The sequence below is a fragment of the Oenanthe melanoleuca genome, chromosome 10 (assembly GCF_029582105.1).
Source record: "Oenanthe melanoleuca isolate GR-GAL-2019-014 chromosome 10, OMel1.0, whole genome shotgun sequence".
NCBI lineage: Eukaryota > Metazoa > Chordata > Aves > Passeriformes > Muscicapidae > Oenanthe > Oenanthe melanoleuca.
In genome coordinates, this window is record NC_079344.1 from 18809615 (window position 1) to 18837143 (window position 27529).

Below are 27529 nucleotides of genomic sequence, written 5' to 3' on the forward strand. Positions count from 1 at the left end.
AAAGAGCAAAAGGCTCAGTTAACATCAAGATCAAAATACTGTAAAATTGGAGAGCATGTTAAAGTCATTCTCTTTGATCTTCCTCCCAAGAGTACACGTGTTATGTTCTGTGTTAGCAGCCGGGAGACTGAGGTGCTCACTGCAGTTACAAACACATTCACAATAACCTGGATACCTTGAGGACACTGTGTCCAGCCCAGAGCACAGAACATCACGGGCTCCCTCATCACAAGACCAGGGTACCAATTCTGTTGACTACCTTTATGTAACAGGTAAGCTACTTAAACCTTCTATGGCCTCAGGCTTCTCATACTGCCACAGTAAATTCAATTACACCTGAAGCACTTGTATACAGGTTTTATGCAGCAGAAAGACTTAAATAGAGTAAAAAAATTTCAAACTGAAAGAGGTGTCTCCCAGCTAGCACACCTCACTTGGACTTCTTGTACTTTTTTCTTGTATTTTTTAGTCTCAGGTTTTCTCCCCCTACTTTCTCTCTTCCTTAATGATTATTTCCACTAGGTTCTTGACACATTGAAACAAAAATCTTTCATGGAAAGGGATAAACTTCCAGCAGATACTTGACCAATATTAAAGGAGTCCTTAATAATGAAGTTTCTAGATCAATTGGCTGAAAATGAATTGGAGCTGCCCTTCAAGAAGGGGCAGGAACACACATACAGCAATCAAGAAAGCTGGAAAAGTTGCAATGATTGCAGTCAAGTTATTTGAACACTACTGTTTTTCTATTGCAAAAAGAAAAGGAAGAAACATTTATGGTGTTCCCAAGCCAAAGTAAAACACTTTTTCACTTCAAGTTTCTCTGTGGCCAAGAACCAATTTCCAGGGTGCTGTCCAGACAAGAACAAAGCAGCAAAAACATACATACCATTTTTCTCATGTATTTGTACTAGTGACTTATAGGACTGCTGTGCTCTTGCTAGATTATATTGATTCTGAAAGGAAAAAAAGCCAACATCAAAACTTGCATCTAGACATGCAACACTCAAAAACAGTTCTAACAAGGAAATTCAACAGTGGGCTTAATAAAGTTCATGCACAATGTTAGAACATTCTTGGCTTTCAAGATTCCCTTCTCAGAGCCACAAATTCTAAATTCTCCCAATTCTGATCCTCCCTCCCTTGCCCATACAAAGATAGCAAAAGCCTACCCTGCCCATCCCAAGGCTTTATCTACCTCATATGCTTGTAATCACAAAAAATTTTTAATTGCCAAATCCTCATACAGGCACCAGACAATTCAAAATGCATATATATTTACAATAGAAATTCTGTCATTAATCACCTTCTGTACAAGTCAGCAAGGAAATGGAAGCCCACAAGTGATTTTTGTAATTGATAAACTCAGCACATTTACCTTATTGGCTCCAAACTGTACTCTGGCTTTTCCTTTGACTAAAGTGGCATTGATCTGCATGATGACTGATTCTATTGAGTAGGCACTGCTCCAGCCCTGGAGGAGGAAAGGAATATTAACACACAACATGTACTTGCTTCTTGTGTTCACCTTGCAAATCTATTTTGGAATGTGTGCTTTGGGATTCTTTTCTGCGTTCTAGTTTTAACTACTTTTCAGTTAACTTTTATTTTCCACAGAAAATCTGTAAAATTATATACAATCCTAGTACTAGAACTTGTAAGAAGAATGAAAAGGCTGAATCCCATTTCCAAAGACAGAAACAAAAAAGCTCCATCCTTACAGCATTGACACATTTTCAGCAATTCTGTCACAACAGAAATCACAACTCTGTTTTCCAGAGGCAGAAAAGACTGATCACTAATGAAGTCAATTCATTAGAATTGGAAGAATTCTGCTCATCTCTGGCATTGCTTTACCTTCCAGAGCTCACAAGACTTTCTGCCAGAGCCTGCAAGTTACTTCATTCATTTCCTTATTTCAGGGAGAAAAATCACTATCTACAGAAATCATCTATGACTGTAATTGTCTGTATTCCTCACTTTTCCAGAGCTGACTTTATGCAGTTGAAGAGGCTTCTAGAAAAGAAAACATGTCTTGCTCCCCAGAATTCACTCTTCACACTGCCTTCCTCACAGAAATTTTGAGCTCCAAGCTGACATGCTTGCACTTCCTGCCTCTTCCTCACATCTCTTGTGAGCCATCCAAGGCAGAAAAGATTTCAAAAAAGATCAGCACGGCAAATCTTGTGGGATTGAGGTTTTCCACCACGTTTCCTTTGGAGTATGCAATTTATTCTACACAGGGATCCTTGAACTCAAGGGAAGCACTGATTTTCATTATTTTCAGGCATGTTTTATTACCCAGATAACAGAGCTCATATTCACCTGTTTAGTAAGAAGTTCCATGCATAATGCACCTCCACCTAGGACATACCTAGAAACAAATGTGAAAGAAAATATACTTGACATCAGCAGTCAATAAAAAAAAGTAAGTGTTCACAGCATTTCAAGCTCTTGCCAGCTTGGCTGTTCAATTCTTTGTTCATAAAGCTGAAATGCCCTTCAACCAGCAATAAATTGTAACTAGTTAGCCATGTTATACTTAAGCAAAGAAAATTAGCACTGTGAGACAAAAAAAAAAAAAGCTGTTTGCTAACTAGACTTAATTTAAACCAGTGACTGAGCTGGTCTGCACAACTGCAGAGACCATGGAAAAAGGAAAGTTGATTTTTATGGCTACTCTACATACATGTAATACTTATGTGTAACTAAAAGAAACCAATAAAATTCAATTCTGTAAAGAAGTTTAACACCATTTCAAACAATGTAGACGCACTTATAAATAATGAGATAAGCAGGTCTTTTCTTGCTCTTTTCCTGCAAGTAGCTTTTAAAAATTTCAAAAACCTTTTATCCATTGTGCTGACTGAGGTTCAGCAGAACACCTGAGCATGACAAAACCTGCACCAAGGGAAGAGAATTTACTACTGCCAAAATGTATTCTCCTCCACGGTCCAGACATTTAAAACTCATATGTTCATATGACATTCAGAGGGAAATGACCACTTTTTTCATTCTAAAAATAAGTCTGAGTACAATCAAAGTAGAATTCAATGAGTTTTCTGGTGTTTGAATCTGCTTGTTTAGTTTTGAGAGAGCAGCACCCCTCATGAAACCTATTTAACTGAACTATTTACTGAATTCAAGAATACATGACAATTCAATCCAATCAGAATCAACACCAGCTATCACAGACTGCATTTTCAAATACAGATATCATTTCCTATCACCAGCAGATGCATAAAAGACTTAGAAGGTAAATTTAATCATCTCTCCATGGATATATACAAAGTGCCACAGACAGCACTTCAAACATGCTTTAGATGATATTTGAAGCATGTTTTCAATTAAATTTAGTGGTTTTGGATTAGCATTTGAGGAATTTTAAAACACAAACTTTATGGCAGTGTTACCAGAAGAGAGAGACAGTTCAGACTCTACAGCAGACTGAAGGCAATACAGGGCTCAAGCCCCATTCAAAGCACCCTACACCAGGAGAAGGAACAGCAATGTTCAGCCCCACAGGGGCCACTTCTTACACATTATGGCAGGCACAGAGCTTTTCAAGTTGTGACATTTTTACCACAAAGTAGAATTTCTGTAGGACACCTCAAACCTACCCTCCCGTGAGCACAGGAGACACCACTCGCACAAAGGGAGGATCAAAAGGGAAGTTATCCTGAAAAGAAGAATAAAATAACAGGCTAAGGAAAATGCTGTGATGTTGCTTCCCAACCTTATTTGTGAAGTCAGTTTTTCAGTTCTGTAAAAGTTCACTTTCCATAGTACTGGCTGAAAAGCATTTTTTTGGGAAGCTTCAGTGCCAAACTTTAAAGTTAGTTTTCTTTTTTTTTCTTCCCGTTGTTTAATGCTACAGATCCATTACTACCCAAGTAACAGCTGAGGGTCATTTCAGTCACTTTCTGTAGTAAGCCATCAAATTTAAGTGCAGCTTTCCATCCCACAGACACTTACCTTAAAAGAAAAGTTGAGTAAAATGTATTCTACACCTTCTTTTTCTTTTAAGACCTGAAGATCACTATGCAGTGGGCTATCAGGATCAACTCTATAAAAGCAGCAGGGGAGAGATCATGGATGAAGTTAGTATTTTCAGTACCTTCCAACAGTAATTCCTCTTAAAGACTTCCTATGTACTTGTAGTTTAAGGTGAACTGTAGGAAATTCTTGCTCCTTTTTCCAAGTAAAAACTTTGCCATGAGATCAGAATGAAAACGTGCTACAATGTACTACATTCCCAATGCTACCAAGTGTTGCTTAAACACAGCACAAAATAATGTTTGTTTGAAAAAAGTAATTTTAATTCTCTTCAGCTCAGTTGTGTTCAAATAAGAGGGGGAAAAAACCAGGAAGACTGTAGTCATCTAGTTTTCAGCACATAGTTAGTGAATCCTTTATGGAATATGTAATTGTAGTTCTGCATCAGCTGTTGAAAGTAATCTGCATCAGCAAAAGTACTAAAGCCAGCAATTCTGCTCAGCAGAATTTCAACAACTGTTTGATCCAAAATGCTGGTGGTGAGCAGCCTGGCCATTAATTCAGACACTACTGGGTTAATCCCACCAAGCTCTGACACCCCAGCTTGTAAATACCAGAGACTAGTCAAAAACACCTGCAGCAAGCCAAAAGCAGACATTAAAAGGAGTGGAAGGCCATTAAATCTAATCCTCTGCTACAGCTGAAACCACAAAGTTATTAGATATCATTTCAGAACTTCTGTCCTTATCCTACCAGTGTGAAGTTATTTCAGAAAAAAAACCTTCCAGTGCTTAGGAACCTCTCATTTCAAGCCATGGGCCAGTTACAAGGGACTTATTCTAGTTACAACACTGGTCTTTCTTCCCACAGGCTCCTTCCTCTGACATCTACCCCTCAGCTACTCTGCACACACTGCATTTGCTTCCAGACACTTTTTGCTGCAATAAACAAATAATACTTCTCTTAGACATTCTGGAAGACATTTGCTACATGCACTCCACTTCCTCTTTTCTGAAGGCAGAAAATGAGACCTGTTCACAGCATTTGAACAGAGGTTTCAAATCGCTGCACATGGTTTGAGCACTTGGTTAAGGAAGTACTCGATAGGAAGGCCTCTGATAATGCGACACAGATTTCTGTGATGTGTCATTTCTGCCATTTTCAGCTTCAAAACATGCCCATGATTACACTAAGAAGGAAACAAAACTATTTCAGCAGCTGCTGACCCAGTTTGCACAACTCTTACCCCTAGGACAAGGCATCAATTCTTACAGGCAGGTCAACTACTGTGCTGAAACAGCCTCTGTCCTTCTCCCAGGCTGAACCCATGGAAGCTCCTTCCTCCAATCCAGATATTGCAGCCACCCAGCACAGTTCGGGTAGGCTGTTCCTCTCTTTAGGGTACTGTATAGGGATCCTCCTATCAGGAGGAATCTCACTCTAAAACCTCTAGGATTGAAGTTATTTGACTATGGATGTAACAAGGTGAATTATGTATTGCTTTTTTTGCTTTGTGTATTAGGTGATGACAGAAGACAAGGTACATATAATTATATAACTCATTTATGTGATAGCTAAAAGTTTCAGTCCTATGTGTCTTTAACTGTAGAAATAAACTAACAACACTCATTTCTATTCTTTCCTATATCTTAAATGAAACTAGAAGCTGGATTTTCCTGTCATTAAAAAAATAAAAATAAAATCATGCAAAAATTCTTGAAAAAAAATTTGTCATTTAAGGCTGCATATTTTGGATCAGTTTTAGAATTGAACAGTAGTGACAGTTAATGCAATACACAGTGTTGGCAGTGAAAAGCAGGTCTGTCTTTTTGCCAGCTCAATTCCTGCAGTTCCATCTCTATACATTTCTAGGTATCAGAATTACAGCCACTATTTAGTGGCTACAATTACCATTACTGCTACTACTATTGTAACACACTATGTTATGTGCTCTGGCTAGAGATATTCATTCATCAAGAATCTCTCCCGCAATAATAAAACAGATTGTTCAGAACATGTAAAAAGTTTATTAACTTACTTGAGAAGCTTAACGTGCCACTCATACAAGCTGTCATTTACCAGTTCCACTGAATATATCCCTGTAGAAACAGCAGATGGAATTAATTATGCACTAAAAGTGTAGATAGATAACTTAGCAGAAACATTCTTTGTTTTTAAATATGAATACTGTCAGCAGGTGTAAGCAATGGGTAGGATACTGATTCCGAGGCACATCCTTCCTCCAGTAGCAGATGCATTTCTGAGCAACTACAAGGAAAGTGTTTTCACTTCTGTTAAAAAATTCCACATTAATCACATTTTTGTTCTGATACTTCATCATTTCACCTTCAAACCTTCCACAACTACAGCTCCAGCTTGTTTATTACTCACTATATTTTACACCCAGTACACTCCCAATGTGTTTTTAAGACACTTCACAACACAGTGCGAGTGTGCAGCATTGTTTCACAGGTTCTCATCAGTACAGGCACACCAGGACAATGTATGCAGCAGAAACCCCAAAAAAAGGAGATCCTGCAGTGGATGAAGCACATTCCCAACAGCTGAGTGAGGAAGCTGCATTTGAAGAATGGAATGGGCTGTGGGAGCCAGCTGGTGACTGTTTGTTTGAAGCATATTAAACAACAGTTGTGCATTTCACTCCCAGGCAAGGATGGAAATGAACTGCCATTTTCCTGTATATTCAGAGCTTCCTCTCTGCATAAATTCACAAGCAGCTCTGAAAAAAGCAATAAATCTTTAACCACGAGATTTAGAGCATGGCATCAGTCATGTATAAAAGTTAAATCTCTTCTTTCACAGAATATTCATGCATATAGACTAATCCATTAGTATTAAACTTGTTAATTGGCCTAATATTTAGCAGCATCTTTGTTGCTGACCTAATTAGTTGGAAGCCATATGCAAATCAGGAACCTGCCTAGGATTTCTGATAGCAATACAACCACCAGACTGCAGTCACCACATTCTGCCCAAGGAACAGAGGGTATTAACTTCTGAGTTTTATTATTCTAGCATACAAATAATCTTGCACTTGAAACTTATAAGCATTAGTACTTGGAGTACAGATAATATTTCAAGCTGTCCAGACATCTTCATTTCTAAAGCATTTCAAAACCTGGCACACAAGTTAAAGTACCCATGCTTGTTTCTCCTTACTGAGTGCCGCTAACAAGTGGGTACTGCAGCCAAGAGCACAAGTTCTAATTTTTCTATGTCTAGAATAACAACGTAGGCCTGAACACATACTCACTGTGCTATCCATGTCCCTTTTAATCAGCAGCTACTGCAGAGACATGACATCTGTTTGAGGATTAACCAAAGGAGCTATCAAGGCCTTTTCCAATTCCCCAGATCCAAGGATGCTATTTTCTGAACTGACCTTAGTGTAAGTCACAAACTGGAAGAATTTCCATTTGTACTGCTCTGATATAACAACAAGAGTCAACACTCAGAACTCTGCTCATTGTCAGCTCTCATTAATGACAAGTCTATTCCATGTTTGTACCCAGAATATTTTCTTCCACCTGCACACAAAAAGGAGCAAAGCATACTTACTGCAGACAAGGCAATAAGTTACAGCATGGCTTCTAACACTGTGCTAAACAATGGAAGATCACAAGAGAACTTCCATCCCTTTGCTCACTCACTCAGCCTCCAGCCCCACTCCTGCCCTCCCTTCCACCCTCCTGGGCCTGCTGTTCTTAGCCACAGTTCCTGTCCCAGTCCTACAGCTCCTAGGCCCACACACTTTACCCACAGAACCACGAAGCAAGCCAAAAGTAAGAAATTTAAGTGTAGAAAGAAAAGCAATTCCTTTCAAAACAGAGGCAACACCTTACTTAGGGTAACATTATTTTATCAAAAAGTAAATCCCATACAGCCTTTGGAAAAATTGTAGTCTATATGAACTATATATGAATAAAACAGATGCTAAAAATACAAACAAAAAAATTTTATTTAATATCCCCAAATTCTTTGTTTCTTGTTCTCCTTTCCCAATCCCCTAAATTACATTAAGTCCTTTGTGAATCTCCAATCCAATATGTGGAAATGAGATAATCTTGCTTTGCAGGACTTGTGGCTCCCACTATCTGAACAGGTTAATGAAACTGCCTAATTCACAGCAGAGTATCTTAATTTTCTAGAGTATTTTTTGCTTCTGTCAGCTGGTAAGAAAATTATTTTCTGTTTTTTTAAGGGCAATTCTTCCCCTAAATTTCCCAGGTAGATAAGGGACTTTGCTGTTGACAGCAAGTTGTAATCTTTTGCTTGAACTCAAGCAGCACTGCTTCATTTGATAAAGGAAATTAATTTCTAAAATAGATACTACCTTGAATGCACACCTATAATTGAAGCCACTGTCTTTTAATAGTACTTTCAATCTAATAGGAAAGAAAAATATTTGAAGACCATTGCTACAAGTATTAGTCACTTCACAACTCCCAGTGCTATCCTACAGTCAGTCCTAAAAACATGTAACCTCATGCAAACTTAGTCATCCTTACTCAACTAAAACTCAGCCTTAGCCTTTCTGACTTGTGTTACAAAGAAATGAAGACACTGCTAAATTACCTTGCAACAGTTACCAGAACATGGGAGTTTCACAAATGGTTCCCTTTGTGCATCAGTAGAAAGAAATTAAATTTAGGGTAAAATGGACCCTGGGGCAACACTCCATACAAAAATGGCATTAAAAAGTCATTATTAGCTGCCACAGCGTGTGCACATGGTGCCAGTTACCTGACAAAAGGCAGAACTGGGCTATGGAAGCAGGAATTCTGTGCAAAGGAAAAGAACCGAGAACAGAAATTCACTCAAGGTCAAAGAATAAATGAAAGCATAAGGAATGAGTCTAGGTAAGTTTTATAACAAACAGCACCCATTTACTGGCAAAATGCATTAAATGTGTCAGCAGGACAGTGTTTCAAAGCAGAATTGCCATCATCTTTGTAGTGTCAACCTCCACTTGACACTACTTCAACACAAGCCATCCAGTATTGCAGTATTTTTACAGATTTCCAAAGTCATAAGCTCCAAGTTACTGCACTGACCCTTTAGAAACTCAACATTCTGTAAAGTTTAGCAAGATTTGCTCTTGAACATAATACAGAATATGCTTTCCTACATGGAGATCAGACTTTCAGCTCATTAAGATGTGTTTATCTAAAGCCAAAAAAGGCATTACTAGAGATACTAAACCTCCCCTCAAACCACAGCTGCCCAGGGGCCCTACCTGGAGCTGACTCCAGGGGTACCAGCACAGGACTGAGCACCCCATAGCACTCCTTACAGTCTGCTGTGTTATAGCCAGCTTAGCTCTAATCACCAAAACAAGCCCTGAAGGGCACAACTGGGCAGTAAAGCATCCCCCATGACTTCACACAGATCTGCTTCCAGCTCCTCCCTGGAGCCACAAACCCACTCCTTCCTAGAGAGATGTGGTTGGGGCACCCTGGCAGCACTCAGGGGCAACAAAGCTAAAAGGAGGAGGCTAAATTAGATCAACACTAGGTTAGTTCATCAAATTTATATCCCAGACATTTTACCACTGTCCCCAGCACTTCCATTCATGAAACAATTGACCTGAAATTTAAATATGACAAATCAAAATAGGAACCTATAGTCTCCTCACCTCTGCTCTCTTACACAATCCAAATTGCCAAGTGAGATTTAAGTCCACTAGAAATAAATATGGGCAGAAGTTCAGGAAAGTGAAAGGGTATTTAAGTTTATACTGACTCTCTAATGAGGCATTTCCCCTGCTGCCACATCTGGCTGCAGTGATGGAGCTGTCTATTTGCAGACCTAGACAAACACAACTTTCCCAAAAACTATGTAATTTCTATTTCTCATATGGCAACATCCAGACAATTCAATATGCTGAATCCTTTGTTGAGCTAGTTCAGCTACAGCTCCTATAAGGAATAAAGGAAACAGCCATCCACTACCTAAAGATAAGATCATTATTCAAACTAATTTAATATACAAGCTTCTTTTTCACCGTACTTCACATCATTATTCCACGGAATATATGTTCTGACTTTTCTCCACAAATAAACTACTTTATGTAGTAAGAGTATATAAAATGAATCTATGTATTTTTACATATGTGCACACACGAACACACATGTATATACAAACACCGTGCAACAAAACACAGAAAAGTTAGCAGGAAGTATTTCCCTAGAAAATTCATTTAAAGTATATATTAAAAAGGGAAATCTAAGGCATTTTACCTGTTTTATAACTCTGTGATCTATATATATCCCTGAGTTCTTTCATAAGTCGATCTGAAGCCTGAACTGACCCAGAGACTGCACCCTGAAACAAACAAAAAAAAAAACTCCAAATAAGTAAAAAGTCATACTTAAACAGCTTTACATTACAAAGTTACACTAACTAGAAGATATTGAAAATATATTAATTTCTGAAAAATTAGATATTCTAGTGAGCAAAGTTTACTCCAAAGAAGCAAGACCTCCCTCCAAAGAAGCACATTAATATATACTACTAAATGCTATAGGTGATAAAACTTTTAATCAAGGTACAATGGGCATTTTCTGTAAAGGGCCTAAATCTCTGGCACTTTAATTTCCAAGATGGATGCACAGTACATCTCAGAGCAAAATCTCATTCTACATTCTGCTTTTACACATTGGGAAGTAGAGTAAGCCTAGTCCTAAGAAGGAGCTTTTACATATAAGGCTTCATTGCTTTCTCAGAGGTATATTTTTATTTGGTTATTGAAAAAGGCACAGGAGTTGGGAAGTACAGAACAGCAGCTTCTAGAGGAATAAGACCAACCAGTGAATTTAGAAAATTCAAACAAAATAGAACAAAAGTAGTATTTATTGCAATTGTGTGAAAAAAAAATCAACATCTACACAGTAGACGACAAAGGTAAGTAAACCTTAAAATACAAAATATTTCTTGTGACTTGTTATAGTTCTTGTGATTTACGCAACCAGGGCAAAATCTCTTCTGTCCTTTCAGAGCTCAGTTTTGTACTGGTCAGCATCCCAAAGTGAGAGAAAACTTAACACAATTTTCTTGTGCATTATATGCTTTCTCTGCTTATATATCCTACCCAAAATATCACTTTAAGTTCAAGAGTTTTGATAAATAGAGAGATACAATTTAGCATTATAAAATGCGAAATACAGAATAGGAATAAGGACTCCAAATGAGCTGAGGCAGTTCCCACCCCAAACCCTGACCCTGTGACACTTGGGCTTTCACCAGCAGTGTATTTTCCAAGGGTGGATCATTCCATTGGACCTCTGCAGTTCCCTTCTGCTCCTATTCTTCAGTCATTGCCACTGAAATGCAGGCTAACACATTGGCGCTTATAAGCATGGCTGGGGAAGAAATCATGACAAAAAAATAAAACTGCCCCACTACCAAACAAAAAAGACTCACCTAGAATAATTCAACCTGTCTGTATCAAGTACTGAATGAGTAAGCTGATGAGGCTGCTTTTTTACTCCATCTAAAAATTCAAACTTATTTCTTCAGCTTCTTTCCAGAAACTATGAGCACCTACAAATACATCCTTTTTGGACAGAAGTGTCAGAAAAGTATTTCTGGAAGAATATGAAGCAGCTATGACCATTTTGCCTAATACCTGAAGTATCATCCCTATTTGCCTGAAGCCCATAGTGATGTAGGATTAAATTACTTCTTAATAAAAATAAAGAATCCATAACAGTTACTTGATGGTAAAGCTCCGACAGTCCTCTGTCTTGTCTGTCCAGTAGTATCAAATTCTACGTTTAGTTTCACACTAGAATCTGTAGACTTTTCTTTTAGGGCTACTCATTTTCATAGACCTTTGGATTTAATCATGCAGATTTCTGAAATTCCACTAGTTTTTCTTAACAGAATGGTATGAAGGATGAACTTTGTAATTGAACATGCAAAATACAGGCAACCCCTTTAATATGATTAAGCAAAAGCTACATAAGAAATTTCTCCATTTACTACGCCCCTCTCTATAGAGAAGTATCAGACAAAGGAGGGATCTCTTGAACACCAAGTACATGAAATGGGAAAAGGTTGTTTGTATGCAGTATCTGCATATCACTACTATTAATGCCCATTAATTTAGAGATTAGCTGAAAAAGGAAGCATTAAACTTAACCAGTTAACACAGCAGTGTTGACCACCGTTCTTGGTATAGTTGCTGTGCTTTGTGAGCTTTAAGACTGAGACTCATCAGCATGTTGAGTCTGGTGGAAAGATTTCACAGACAAGTGTCAAGACTTCGGTTTTCTTCTGAGCAGAGCTGTGCAGATCCTTGACCCTCCCACTGTATTTCTTACTGAAAGAATGGATTTTCTTACACTTTTCACAGATTGCCAACCAATAAGTATAGGCAATTTAAAAGCAAATTTAGATGGTCAGAGACATCCTGTGGAAAGCTACCTCTCTCACCACATCTGTTTCCATCCAATTAAACTACTGAATTTCTATACATGATGTTAGAAGTTCACCTTGGCAAATGAAAATTTAAGTATCTTCTGTACTGGAGATGTTTAAACCCCAAAGCTTAACACACCCACATGCCCCTGACCGCCATTAAAACTGCTGATAAATGAGGCAGTATTGAAGAGGTCAGCTGTAGTGTGTAAGCAAACCTCAGCACATTTTGGCTAACTGTTTTTCACCCTTTTTTCCCTAGAAGTTTCTGGTTGGGCTGCCCACTCCTTATATAGCAGCATTAAATATAGTTACATTTGCTACTCTAAAGAATGGATGGGCTGTAAACCAGTAACCTACAATCAGGAGAAAGAGGATAGCAAGCTTAACTTAAGCAGTTTAGCACAGGAGCTTATTTGATGTGCTCTGAACTACCCTTGGAGAAGGTAACAGCTAAACCTGCTGGGAAGCCTAGTGCCAGCCACCACTGCTCTGTGAAGCATGTCTCCACCCTGGTGTCACTTGAGGGTTTTGGGGCTCCTATAAAGTGCAATTCAGAGGAGAGTACAACTTGCATCCCACCACTGCACGATACAGAGCACTGAGGTCAGTTTTGACTACAGTGATACTAAAATTAAAAACTTTCCATAACTCACAAGCAAGTTATCATTTCAAAGACTGAACTCAGATATAAATAACAGTATCCTTCTGGAAAAGTGGGACTTGACACTCCAAGGGAGATAAAGTTCCCATTTCTCAAATGGTGACAGTAAGATTTATAGGTGCAACTGCCTCAGACAGAAGTGGTCAATCATGGGATCTGACAGGTATCTGTCACGTGGGGCTGATGCCAAGAGCAGAAAGGCATCATTTCATCTGAAGTAGCTAAATGAGCTGCCAGACCTGATTCAAGTGACTTTTTTCCTAATAAGTAACCAAACAGGCACAAAAATCTCACTGAATCATCCTGTCCTGTACCAGCATATTTTGCAGCTCTCCAGAACAACGAGCAGGTAAGCTGGAGAAATCCCTACTACATGAGGCAAACATCTATGCTGACAACAAGCCAGTTGCTGAGAGCTGCAAATAACAGAAATATCTGATGCAGGAATTCTCACAGCCAAAACTGTTGGACATGAAAAATATTCACAAGATCAATCACTACTGTCCTGTTCTCAAACTCTTCCCCCAAGGATGAGCCACTGCTGGAAATATGAAACTTGTGGTGCAGCTGGACCAGCACTTGCCATTGCCCTGCTGTACTAAAGCCACAGAGAGAGCTTTCTCCCTTTTAACCCTCAAAATTCACCCATAGCCTGCTCTCCCCCCCAAGTTATAGGGGATAGGAGGTGCAGTTCACTGCAGCTTTATATCCAAAGATCTGATTGATTGCTTTGTCTGATCAGAAAAATACTGTGAACGCATCAGAACACTACAGGAAACCTCCTCACTCAATATATTTCAGAAGATTTAGCCACAAAACCAAAAGTTACCTGCTGAAACAAAACATGAAAACTTCTCCAAGATAAACTGAAATCTAAAATGACTCAAAAAAGAGATAAGAACAAAAGTTCCGTTGTCACCGAACTTTCTCCATATTTGTGCAGACCCACGTTCATTCCTGGAAGTTAAAGTAGGTTCATACTTCCTTCAAGGATTAGACTCAAAATAGAAATGACAACTTAGATTTCATAAAATCTGAAAATAAAAGTAGAAACATTGGAGACATCTAACGGAAAGTGCTTAAACTCCTCAGTATGAAACAGGAAAAGCTAATAGCATTATCTAAATAAGAAAGGCATTAATCTCTAAAATGACTGTGGGAAGAGACCTCTGAAAAGCAAGCAGCAGCAAGTTGTTAAATATTTGAAGTTAATAATTCCAGTTCAAAGACCTTTTTTAACTCCAGGTAAGCAAGTGGTTTTTTAAAGTTATTACAATGTTAAGAAGAGGATTAGTTCTTGCTCCAAGTTACATACTGTACAAGAAGCCAAATTTATTTCCTGATGCCAGCAAGAAGAATGGGATTAAGGATACTACCAAGGAAAGAACTCATTTACAAAATTAGTAAATACACATTCTTAACTTGTACAGCACACAAATCCTAAACACTCCTATGACAACAGCTTGAAAAGCAGAAAAATGTCTTTAAGCTATCAGGAATAGATGAGAATTGAAGTGCATGCACTGCTCAGCCATGAACAAACCTTGAGCCTGGTCTGTAACTGCAGCCAAGGGAGAGAGGACAGCCCATGGACTTGGGCCAAAGGACATGCAAAGAAACTGAAAGGTCTTCTGGCTACCCTGGGCACCAGTCAAAGCCCTGTATTATGCTACACATTTCCTTTTCCAACAAGCAGCATGTAAATGGCATGGGTTTGTTTTTCTGGCCTCAGCTGAGGAAACAGAGTATCCCAAAGGGCTGCCTGGCTCCTGTGAAAAAAAATCAGCTTTAGCCACTGCATTTAGGTTTGTGAAACTCATAGTGCCCTCTAAGAAACCCAGTTGTGAATCTAAATTTTGCTTTGTGTTAGGATACTCAGCATACTTCTGCTCTCTTAGAGAGCACATTCTATTAAAATTAACACTTTCTGTTAGAAGCCCCCTGTTTTGGCAGCATGGAGAACCAATAAAGTGCTACTGGGTTAGCTCTTTCCTGGGTCAGTAGCACAGCTATAGCTTTTGGTTCTCCAGCACCCAAGAGTAAACCCTGACAAGTCCTTGGAGAAATTATTTCAGCAGCACAGCTATTTCTGGTGACCCACAAAAATACCACAGTTCCTCAGCAGCAGTTGAATACCCTGCTCCCTGTACTCAGCTGACCTTGTTTATGCACCAGCATCAACCAGAGTCTCTTGGCATGAGAAACAGCTATTATGTAAGTTGAATCTGCTGTTGTCAAACAGAAAACCAGCAGTGCTCATTTCAGCTCCACTAAATGTGGAAGGAAAAAGCAAAAGGAAAGGCAGTATTCACCAAATAGGAAAAGAACAGATGGCAAAAGAAAATCTGCAGTTTTAAGAGGCTTTCTGCACCAAGGAAAAATGCTGACACTACAAAAACCTTTCTTCTGGTCTACCAAATTTTAGGTGATTGTAAAGCAGGCCATGCATTTCAGGCTGCAAGAGGATGCATTTTCTTTAACAATTAAAGACTCTTTACTCTTAGGAGTTCAAGTTATACACACAGAAACACACAAAACCTTACTAGGTATTTCTCAAACTGTGAACATTTAAGTTTAAACAAAACTAATTATGCTTATGGTTAGCCAAGTCTCAGAACCTGACTTGGCTATACAGCCAAAGCAATTTGGGACCTTACACTGACCTGCTTTTAAACCCTGCAACGCCAATCAGGTTTGGATGCTAAAATTCTAAAACCCTTTGGATGAAGCAGATCAAGAACAGAAGTATTACATTTTTTACACATTTTAAGCCTCTGAAACAAAAGCTTTGATTTCTTTGGGAATCAGTGTAAATGAAATTAAGGTTGTATGACATCATCACACCCTCTTACACACACCTTTGAGAAGAAGCCCCTCTGGAACCTGACACTAGGGACAGAACACTTCTAAGCCTCTGGAGAACAAGCACTTTTTCTACAACTGCCTGCTGGTAAGATCACTCAGAAAACTGACAACAAAGCTACAGACTGCTGAAGGCCACTTGCTTTACACATGGCAATAAAAAACTGCATAACAATCTAACACCTGTCAGTAATTTGCAGGTGGCACAGCTATTACTGAAAAATAAACTCATGCATAAAATGGATTTAAAGCACAGGTTTACCAAGTATTTTAAATCACCCATGACTTTTAATACAGGTAATTTTAATTATGGCTTTAGCTTTTTTTACTTTAAGGGTTTAGCAACAAAAGTCACACTCACAGCCTAAATGCATTCTGCTGATTTTGCAAGGAGAACTAATGTTGGTAACAAAGGCACCGAGCAAGAAACAGAGGGACAGCCACATGGACACCTCTGGAGATGAGCAGTGAAACAGTCAACTACAGGTTAATTTATGTCTAGGTGCATGGCAGTGGGCTTTCTTTGCTAAAAACCATCTTTATCTTTAAAGTCAGAAGTATTGCAAAGAAGAAGTATGGAATCATTAACTCACATTTAAGTGATCTTGCCTTTGATTTTTTCTGATTTTTTCTAAGATTGCAAGGTTTTCTTTTTCAATGCCTTCATCCTCAGACTTCTTGCCATCAACAGGTTCCTCCTCCTTCATATCATAGTGATCCAGATCTTCAATGTCCTACAAGAGAGAGAAGTTGATTTTAAGTAACTGTCCTCTGCCCTTCATTCAATGAAACCCTCTCCAAGGGCATATGGGATACAGTCACATACTACACAGCACTATGGATTTGTGATTGTTGGATGCCATTTCTGTTTTGTTCTAACTTCACCCCCAGCCAACATATGCACTGGAAGCACAGGAAGCCTTCATAATACAAATGAAACCTGAATTCACAACATGTTTCTGGTTCACAGAAACATGCACAACCTCTGCAAGAAGATAGGACTGTAGAGAATTAGCCCAGTGAAGAAGGTGGCAAACGAGACTAGAGAATCATAAAGCACACCAAGTTAAGGTGGCTCCAAGATGTCTCCAAAAGCAGACTCTCGCAATTAGAATCCTAGCTATGCTACACTTCTCCAAGCAGTGATTAACATATCTGGCAGTGCAACAGCAACCCTTCAAGAAAGTTAAATATTAGAAAACTAAGTGTACTTTATTCAAGGTTAACATTTCAGCTGAAGATTAGATACAGTAATTTTGGAATCAGGACATAAGACAAAATTCTCTGGTCAAGCATTCTGATCACACAAGCCAACACTTCGGTCCCATGTTCTGTTCCAAGGCACTAAAACCTCTCCACTGTATCCTGAGACAGGATATCTTGCATGGAAGGAAAGCTCAAATTCAGGGACGCCCTGTGTCACAAGAAACACACCTGGTGCATTTGACAACACTGTTTCCTTCAGCTGTAATAGATTTCACACTGAGTATTCTTTGAAATGCTTATGTTCCTCCAATGATAGAGCTGAGGAACTGTAAACTGCTTCTCCATATAGAACTGGGACTAGATTACAGGTTACAGATATCACTGCCACACACCGTGCCTGCTGACAGCTGAAAAATAATGGCAGACCATTTCTTTTCTGTAACCCAAAGAGAATGCAAAAAGCTACTCTAGCAGTCTACAAGCAATCAGAGCCTCATGGCAGCAGGATATGGGACACACCATCTTTACAGTAACATCAGCTCCAGCAAACTTAGTCCGGATCAGGCTAAATATGGTGCAAAAAAGGCTGCTTCAAATTAATTTAAGAACTTGGTAACATTTAGATCCTTCCTATAGGAAGATCATTTATTCAGAGTTGCTTATTCTTAGCATACCTTCATTAAAAATCTAAATCTGAAGTAATCAGAACAGTTCTACTATAAGGCAATCTATAGTGGTGTAGAAAGCAAGCATCTTGGAGCTATTCCAACACGTAGCAGAAGCAAGCAAAAAGGGCGGTTCTCACAACCAAAAAGCTCATTAAAGAGTACCATGTTGCCAGACATGAACATAAAAATTTAGTGCATCTGTTTCGATATCCTTCCATTTACTTTAATTTATTACACTCAAAAACTAGCTCACCCACTTAATGAGTAAGCAAACTGATTTACTCTTAGCCAGTCTGCTTCAATTTGGGAGGCACTTCCAACTGTATCAGAGCCAGTTCACATGCTGCTTGAAATAGGAGTTAACAATGCAAAAACTTACTGATTTGGCACACAATGTTATGTATTGTTTGACTAAAGCACAAACAGATGTCCAATTCTCTGTATCCAAGTACCTCACAGCTGAGATCTAGGTTTAAGAAGAAAATTTCACTAGTTTTCTGGTTGAAGGGAAAGCTGACATTCAGGTTAACATCCAAGTTTTAATTATCTTTTCTGTTGAGCTCCAGGGAGGTTACATTTTAAAGTTTGGTTTAATTATTAGCCAGATATTGCAGAGCAAAATGCCAAAATTCTACTAGATTAGGACAACAACCTCATATATGGACATACTTCACCCATATCTTCTTCTTCCTCCTCCTCTGATGTAACTTCTTCTGTTGTTCCATTCTGCAATACAACAATGAAGGTTCTGCATAAGTTCTGCTTCTTGCTTTCAAAATCAGCAAGTAAACTCTCAAAGAGAGTACACAGTAAATACAGTAAATACAAAAGTTACATGATAAACTTCAGTCCTTTACAGATAAGGGTAAGATGCACAAAGATGCTTTCCTGGAGTGACAGTGAAGTGACTTTTGCATGAAGCAAAAACAATGTCTCAATTTATTCCAATTAAGTAGAAAGTTCAGATTCAGACAAGGAACATCCTATTCTGAGACAGTGACAAATGCAACAAACAAAAGTGGGTCACAACCCATGGAACCTTAACTATGAAATCAGATCATGGCTCTGACTAGAATCCATCTACATGCTACACCCTAGGACAAAAACCTCAACCAACTTTAGACCTCTAGAGCTTAATGGCTTCTTTTTCTCAATAGAACTCCCATGCAGCCACTACTATCATCATGTAGCTACTGCTATTAGACTTATCTGAGGAAATACCAAAACAACACACAGAGTTCATTTTTATGACTTTCTCTTTCAGGATTCCACTCCAAGCTCAGTCAGTAAGTCTGAGCTGCAGAAATTCTCAGGAGCATTCTGATGTGCTTGTCCTCTGCTCACTCTTCCTCTGGCAAAGAACGAATGACACTGCTTCAGACAACACATGGGACCAGATGAATCTTTGGTCAGAGTCACTAAGGCCCCTCTTATTTAAACTTGAAACTGTCTGACATTTCTGGCTAAGAAACCCTCCATGAGTTTCTTTGAGTTTCACAGCACATGTGAGACCCTCCACAAAGCTGCACCCTAACAGCACAGCTCATTGCCTTGCAGCTGCTCTGCTTAGTGGGTAGCTCACAGAGAAGACTTATAGGATTACAGTTTGGCAAGTGACCAAAAAATTAAGCAAGTTATTTGTCATTACTATAGTATTCTCACCACAGGAATGCCATCTGTTACTCTACAGGAGTATTTTAGCTATCATGTCACCTTAATGCGTGCAAGCAAAAGAAGATCCCATAATCTTATTAAAAATGCAAAAAAAAGAACAGCTACTGTTGGTTACCAGCTGTGTTTCCAGCACAATACAAAACATTTTGGTTAAGAAGAACACCTCACAGGCCTTCACAGTTCTCAATTTTTCAAGTGCATTCCCTACCCAAAGTAGCATATGGCCATGATATCCCACATCTCTGCAAGGCATTGAAGAAGGAAAACAACAACAGTAGTTCATCCAAGCACACACTGTGAAACACTCTCCAACAGAGACAAATATTCCAGAAAAAGTAACTTTGGGAAGCACTCTAAGTGCACAGAAATTGGCTTGAACAGTGTTTAGGAGGGAATTAAACTTGACAGCATTGGTTATCACATACACACCATTCAGTGATACAGAAATTTCAAAGGGAATTGTGTAATATTATCATATTATTAAATGGATTTTGCAAACTGAATTCAGATTGAAAACACTGTAACACAAGTGCTTCATAACTCAGTTCTGGTTTACACAAAGTTTAATCATTGTCATTATCTTCTTTCTAGAAAAGCAACTCCTTTGCTGGCATAAGAAGGTGTCCACAGATTTTTAATTTACCTGTCCAGCTGGCAATGGCTGATCTAACATTTCAACATCTGGATGCTGAGGAAGGTTATATAATCTGCAGAGGTCACATATTAATCGCTTCAGCTGCTGAAGAAGCTACAAAAAACAAGAAAACATGGATATGTTTATGCAAACCAAAGCACACAGAAATGTATTTTGAATTTTCTTCACACATTGATATTGAAGTCAATATACAGCATTGAAACCTGCTCAGGCTGGAATAAAATTTCCTCTGTAATCTTTGCAGTAAAATCCCCAGAACAGAAACTCAAGGACGTGGCAAGTTAACGATGACTCCCATTCATCTTCCTGTACCTAAGAAGAAAGCCATGAGCAGAAAAATAATTTGCCCTGACAGCAGCATCTATTGCAAACATAGGTCATGTGTCTGAGCCACACATCACTACGGAATAAGCAAATGGTCACGTTCCATGAGACAAAGTGGGCCATTCTCATTTCCCAGCTTAAATAACCCCATCTTCAAAAAGCCAAGGAGGAGCAGTCTGGTTTTCCATAGCTGGAATTCCTTTACAGGGCACACAGCAAGGCAGCAGGAGCAAGACAAGCCCGTCCCAGGAGCCAGGCAGGCTCTGAGCTGGAGCCCAGGCCCTGTGCTTGCTGGATCTTGTGTCAGTGACAGACTGTGCCTCACCCTATCTCTGATTTGTGTTTCCAACCTGTAGCTTCTGTTAACTGCAACCTATGCAACCCCTCACACTTACTAATGCAAGCAGAAAAAAAAAAAAAAACTTACTGCTGCAGAAACATTCAGATTGCTCTTTGATTACCACACTAATTCAGTTCATTTCTACAGCTGTTTACTTTCTCTAGGCAGCCTCAGATTCCTAGTTAAGGCCAAGACATGAAAGACTATACTGCTGCATGTCCTATCTTCCCTGTCTTTGCATAGCTATGTCAGGAAAACAAGACAAAACAAAAGACTGCAAAATCCATTTGTAAAAGGGTCAACACCTCATTATTTGCAAAATAATACTCTAGATGAAGCTTGCAGAAATTATACATCCATTTATGGACTTTTCTTCCAGATATCAAGGAGATTTGTCTTGCCACTTGTCAAGGGCAGTGTGCAAGACAGTAATTTCTGCACACACACTCCAAAATAAATGCCTAAAGCCTTGCTCTGGTCAGTTTAAATGCTCTCACCTTACCCCACTGGAAGTGAAAAATTCAGTCTCTCCAGGGTTAAGAGCTCATTTCCAAGCCCAAAGCACTAGCAGTGATAGGCAAATGCTGCCCTTATGCTATCTGAAAGCTTCAGTGCTTTTCCCTTCTACAGCAGAATTCCACACTGTGCTTCATAGGAATGTTATTTATCCATCTGAGGCCATGAACTGAGATACCAGCCTGCATTACAACACTATCACACCATGTCTGCTGTTCCTGCATCATCCACGGTCGTCAAATCAATCCAAAAATAAAGCAGATAATCAACCTAACTCAAAATAAAGCAGGTATCACCAAAAGGACTGGGGCACCAGCACCACCTTTCTTAGGGGTATATACATGAGATGTCTTGGCAAAAACCTCTCTGTAACAGTTACATTTCTCAACAGTATTAAGACTCTACACTTGCTTGAAGCTTCCTGGGTATCTGGAACATCAATAAATCTTTTAGCAGACAGGAATCAGGTTAATCAATCAAAAAGTCAGCTGCCAGCTCTTAGAACTATTATTTTCAGTATGTGCAGGATGCTTGAAGTTGCACTGCTACATATGTTAAGAAACTTGTTCTCTGCACAAACACTGTCTTACAGAGAGCTGGAGCATTAACCATACAATTCCAGGAGCTGCAATTTTTCCCAAAGAGTCAAGAATTTGTTTACATCTTCTGTGAATCATATCAAAATAAATCTAAGTGGTGAGGGAAGACTGCCACTGTAGGCATTGGGCTGTATAGATAGCACTGACCTTGGAAAAGCAGATGAACATAGTATTGCATGTGCCTTGACGGAGAGACAATAAGGGCTGGAGAGTTAAGAAATGCTTCCTGCCCTGCATCCTCCCCATGACAGGTCCTGTCAGCTGAACTGAAACTCAGAAGGGATTTCTGCAGCCAGGACCTAACACAGTGTGAGCTTCCCTCAGTCCCTAACACAAGCAAGGAGCAGGAGCACCCTCAGAACAAGGAGGAGCTGCCACAGCCTGGACTGAGTTACAGCTGTCCCTAGCAAGCAGCCCCAGCAGCTTTGCACCTTCAATCCCACTGGCACCACCCGGTGCCCCAGCACTACGTAGCAGCTTATCAGCTTGGTGGCAGATCAGCTCCTGCGTGCCTCAGCATCATCTCACCATGGAGGGGGAGGCAGAGACCTGCAGAAAGCAGGTATCTCCTTCCTTGGATTCTACACTGCAGCTCATTTCTCTAGATCAGCTGCTTTGCTTGAAATCAGTGTCTACAATTTGCAAAGGTGGTGGCAGAGCAAGCAGCCAATCCTGTCTGTACAACCCTTCCACTCTTCTTACTTATTGCTACATTTTTTCTCCACAGGAGTTAATTGAATGCCATTGATCTTTCTGCCATGGAGCACCACTGTTATCCCTTCTCCTCTGCTCATCTGTATGAAAAATCATAGGATAATTTGAGCTGAAAGGAACGTCTGGAAGACACCTGATCCAGCCCTCCTCTAAGCAGGGCCTGGCATGGTTTGGTCTGTGTTGGTATGTACATGAACAGACTGTCAAAAGGGAGAGCAGATTTCTGTCATGTATCAATAGTTTAAATGTATTTTCAGGGTAACTTCACAGGCTTGACTGAACACACACTTGGAGGCTACTGAACAGAAGTGAGCTATCAGTGCACCAGTAGTTTCCCTGGAATAGAAAGTGCCTAAAGCACAAAGCAAACAGCAACCAGAACCCACAAAGTAAAGGAACAGTGTGAACAGCCTGCAGAAAGGAAATGTCCAAGTGACCAAATACAACACATTCATAAATTTGTTACAATGACCATAATCAATATCAAAATAACAAATTACACCAGTAGAATACACATCCTTTGTAATTTTTAATGCTTCAGGAGTTCTAAGTGGTTCTTCTGGACACCATAAGGCTGGTTAAGAAAATAAACACCTCTTGGAATTTTGTTTTCTATCTTAATGTCCTGCACATCCAATAACAGTTTAGAACAATTTTTTCTGAAACCCAGCCTACACTCAGAGGGTTTTTTATGTATGAAGAGACCTTCCTAATGCAGGATGAAAGCATTCACAATTTTAGGATATCTTTGATGATATTAATACCCTGCTGGGTTTGCTATGAAACACCCAGTTTTCCAAGAAAAATGAATTTAGGAAGCACAGTTTAAGCATAGAAAGACTTATCTATTCTATGTGCCTCTACCTACACCCACAATATCTATATAAAAATAAATGCATCAATAAATCTTAGCCTACCACTGAGGAAGTGCTGAAGAAGGGTACAAATGGAAACGGAGGGAAGCAGTAATTGTCACTTGGAGTGTGGCCACCACTTGGCTATCAGGTAGCAGTGACAGCACCTCCCCTGGCCTCCCCCACACAGCACCCTCGGGCAGTTTCACAGCTCAGCAAAGCTGATTCCTGCATTTTCACTCCCAGTGCACTTAATGTGAAATATTAACAAGCAGCAGTGTACTTCAAGACAGCAGCTTACCCAAGCTGTAAACATACTTATGCCAGGAACGGTGTACTTACTCTTGACATCTTCCATGCAAGTTTAAGATCTAGAATGTGAGAACTAAAGCTGCCTCTCTGAATTTAAACCCATTTCCCTATTTTATTTAAAAAGCAAACCTCCAAATAGTATAGAGTTCTAACAGCTCATGAAATAAGGTTTGAGGCTTCAGACTTGCATCATGTAACTTCCATCATATTAAACAGAACAAGAGAATTGCAGTAACATTTCTTTTTTGCATAGCACAGCCACTAGAAAGCAGATGGCAGTTTCATACTTAAGTCTAAAGCGTGGCTGATTTTCAGAAGGAAATTCAGGAGACACTAGGGGCTGAAAACTCTGTAGCCTCTTCATCTGCTGACTGGAATTTGCCCAACATTGACAACCAAGCAGAGCTAAGCTGTCCAAACCTGATGATATCCATGCTGATCACATTCTTAATAACCTTTCAACATTTTTAGTGTTTTGACAAATTTTCATGGCAAAAGCAGCATGCAGGTACAAGGTAACTAACACAGCTTCAGACCCACTGAAGATATTTCAGGAAACACATGTATGATTTCAACATCATAAACCAGCCTTCGTTTTGCCATGTCAAATGACAAGGCTTCCACATGTCAAACTTTTATGCCTGAAGAGCATGTTCCCAGTTTCCCAAGAGCTGACACCTGCCCCATGTCACAAAGCACGTAGAAAGGGCAGTGCAATACCAAAGGCTGAACAGGCTACATGTGCTAGCACTGCTTTAGCACAGCTGAGCTCCCAGAAGAGTCCAATGCCTTTTCCATTCAAAATCTGACTGCTCCAGTAACTGAGTTTAGAGCAACGCGGCACTAAAGATCCTTCACCTGCAGTAAATGACACGAAAGCTAGTTTGAAACATTCTAGATTATTATAAATTAAACAAAATTAATTTTTATGAGTCTCTGATAAATTAGAAGCCTTTGGACTTTCAAATGCAGTCCCCATCCCTTCCTACTCTGCTGCAAAACATCTGAGTGAGCTGCTCCATTGAAAGGGAGGGAGTTTCATGGGGAAGAGTTGCAGGGAGAAAAAAAATTAAAAAGTTGCAAGCCATGTCTTTAGAGCAAAAAAAGAAGTCAGATTTTGCAGTGCACCTATTTGTCTCTTCAACCACTCCCATGTGCCTTCAGCTTGGCATAGCCCAGTGCAAGGTGGCTTCCTGAGAAACCAATGGGCCATCACAGGTGTGTATTACATCAAGCCAGCAGCTTTCCCATGGGCAAGTACAATCTTGACAGCAGGAGCTGTTTTCTTACCAGCTACACCATCAGCCTATGTACATGTGCAATTCAGCCCGGCAAGCCCCATGCATGTTTACAGCAAAGCTTTCAGCCTCTTGCAGGCAGCTGCACACAGGAAATATCTTTCAGAACCTTCAGGCTGAATATCAGCCACACCAGCTTTAGGCTGTACAATTTTCTGGAAAGTGTCTTTAAGCAAAAAGCTCATTTGGCCAGATTTTCTGCTACTGCCCCTTTCTGCGTCTTTCTAGGCAAAAAAACCTAAAGACTAAGATTTATAAGACTCTTCTGAATGTAGTTCAGTCTAAATTTTAGATTGAAGTAGAAAATACAGAGATGTACATCTTGTGCACTCAGATCCAACAAAATGCATGAAAACACTAATGCTCCTCTACAATTATTTTTAATTATGGCAAGGCCCACAAAGACTCTCACTTTTATTAGTTTCCTAATTATTTCTGCTAGAAGTCAAACGCATCTTCAGAAAAAGACACTTGCACATTTCTATTTAAGGCTAAGTATCCTAGATGAACATTACCCCAGTAAACAGAACAAGCAGAGGTTTTCCTAAAAAAGGACGTTCCAAATTTTTCCCAAACCAGACAAATGCTAAGCACATAACCCATGCAATAAGCAATGTTCTGCAGACTGATTTGTTTTGTATGCATCACATTCATGCCCACCAAAATAAACACAAAATGTTCATATCATCTATTAATAAAGATCATCTGAGTTTGTCAGCATGCTGCAATACTCCTTTTTGTGGCACAAACTGCATTTGAATAGAAATTTATTTCCAAGCACTATTCAAGGACAGCTTCCTACACAGAAGGGGAAGTTAATTTTTATATTTATGTCCCTTTCCCCTGAGCTCCCATTGCTACATGAAAAGGGTATTTAAGTAAGATAGAAGGCTTGAGAGTTTTCTGAAATACAAAACCATTAGAATCTGTACACAAAGATTTCCCTGAAGTAGCAATTTCCAAAGTCACAATACTGCTTAAATGTATCAGTACCTAAGGAACATTCTGATGAGCTAGAAGCTATCAGGTCAAGAAGGAAGGAAAGAATTCAAGAAACCAAGAATTCTTGGTATTGTAGTCATGTTCTGGAGCATATACATTGTCAAGAGTACAAGGTTTTACCTCTGCAATTGATTTCTGTGCAAACAAAATGCTACAACAGCTGTTTTATTCAGCAGTTTTAACATTCATCTACTTCACTGTTTAATTATTTTCAGAAAACTTCACACTTTATTTACGGGGACTGAAATTTTACTTCAGTGCTTAATCTCTAAAAGAAGTTATCTTTTCCTTCTTGCCTCAAATTTTTTGGATTACTTTTTTTTTGGAAGAGAATGTTGTGTTTATAAAATCCTCCAAATAACTCTAAAACTGAACTAGTTGACCTGCTTGTAAATGTGATAAAGCCAAGCAAATGTACAAGCCCAAGTAAATGCCCAAAATAACCAAAATACTTCACTCACCAGAGTATTGCTCTTCTTAATATCTTCTAAACGCTCTAAGACTGAAGTCAGGTTTGGGTCATCTGATTCTACAAACCATATTGGTGATGAAGAGGGGTAAGATTCCTGTTAAAAAAACAAACAAACAAAACAAGACCCAACAAATAAGCAAAAAATCCCAAAGCTTTTAAGTAATTTACCCCCAAACTTTCAGAACACAGTATTAATATCATATTTTAGCTCACTCTATGTCAGGTAACAGAGAAGCTTTTAACATCACATTTTTAGACAATGCAAAGGAAATTGAAAGAAATCTAGCCAACTGGTTCTTCTAGTATTTCCACCTATTTTTGTCTCTCAAATGATGGATATACATCAGAATTGGTGCTGAAATGTTTAAAGCCTTGGGGGCAGGTGGAGCAGGAGGGAGAAATTTAAAAATGCAGTATGGGTGATAAGTAGCAAGAAAAGTAATCACAAGTAGTACATGTCAAAGAATAAAGCTGATGCTGATTTTTCATACAAACACAGCTTCTTGCAAAGGAAAGTTGTGAAAGCAATTAAACCTGGAGTGTTTAGACTTCCTCATCAAACAGGATTATTGAAACTCTTCCAGTACTGACCAACAAATGAGAGCAGTACAACCCCAATGTCCTACCCTGCAGGACTGTTTCACTGGCAGGTCACAGTGCCAAAAATCTCTAATTCCAGTTTTCTCCTCACACAGGTTTGGTAACACTGTGAGGATGGAAGATACCATGTAGCTTCCACCTCGACAGTAAGTGTACCTTCATACTCTTGAAGAGTGTGGATTTTAATTGTTGTTTTAGTTATTTAAGGCATCCTCCACTTCTCACCCTTCCAATTAAATTTTAGTAGATGAGGACAAATTGCTGAACCTTGGTTTTCTCACCCAGATATTATCTTTGTATCCCCGGGTCTTACAAAATAATGAGAGGATTT

General features: G+C 39.2%; 1 protein-coding gene across 1 annotated transcript in view; it reads right to left on the reverse strand.

Moving 5' to 3' along the window:
• The window catches only part of UBE2Q2 (ubiquitin conjugating enzyme E2 Q2), a 43824-nt gene that overhangs the window by 2354 nt on the left and 13941 nt on the right, over positions 1 to 27529 (reverse strand). The window contains exons 2-12 of the mRNA XM_056499649.1: positions 26588 to 26692; positions 20156 to 20260; positions 18508 to 18564; positions 16558 to 16698; positions 10257 to 10341; positions 6035 to 6095; positions 3976 to 4066; positions 3621 to 3679; positions 2326 to 2374; positions 1379 to 1474; positions 890 to 956 (exon numbers count right to left, since the gene is read on the reverse strand). Coding sequence (XP_056355624.1) covers positions 890 to 956; positions 1379 to 1474; positions 2326 to 2374; positions 3621 to 3679; positions 3976 to 4066; positions 6035 to 6095; positions 10257 to 10341; positions 16558 to 16698; positions 18508 to 18564; positions 20156 to 20260; positions 26588 to 26692 — 916 coding nt within the window. The remainder of the gene's footprint in view (positions 1 to 889; positions 957 to 1378; positions 1475 to 2325; positions 2375 to 3620; positions 3680 to 3975; positions 4067 to 6034; positions 6096 to 10256; positions 10342 to 16557; positions 16699 to 18507; positions 18565 to 20155; positions 20261 to 26587; positions 26693 to 27529) is intronic.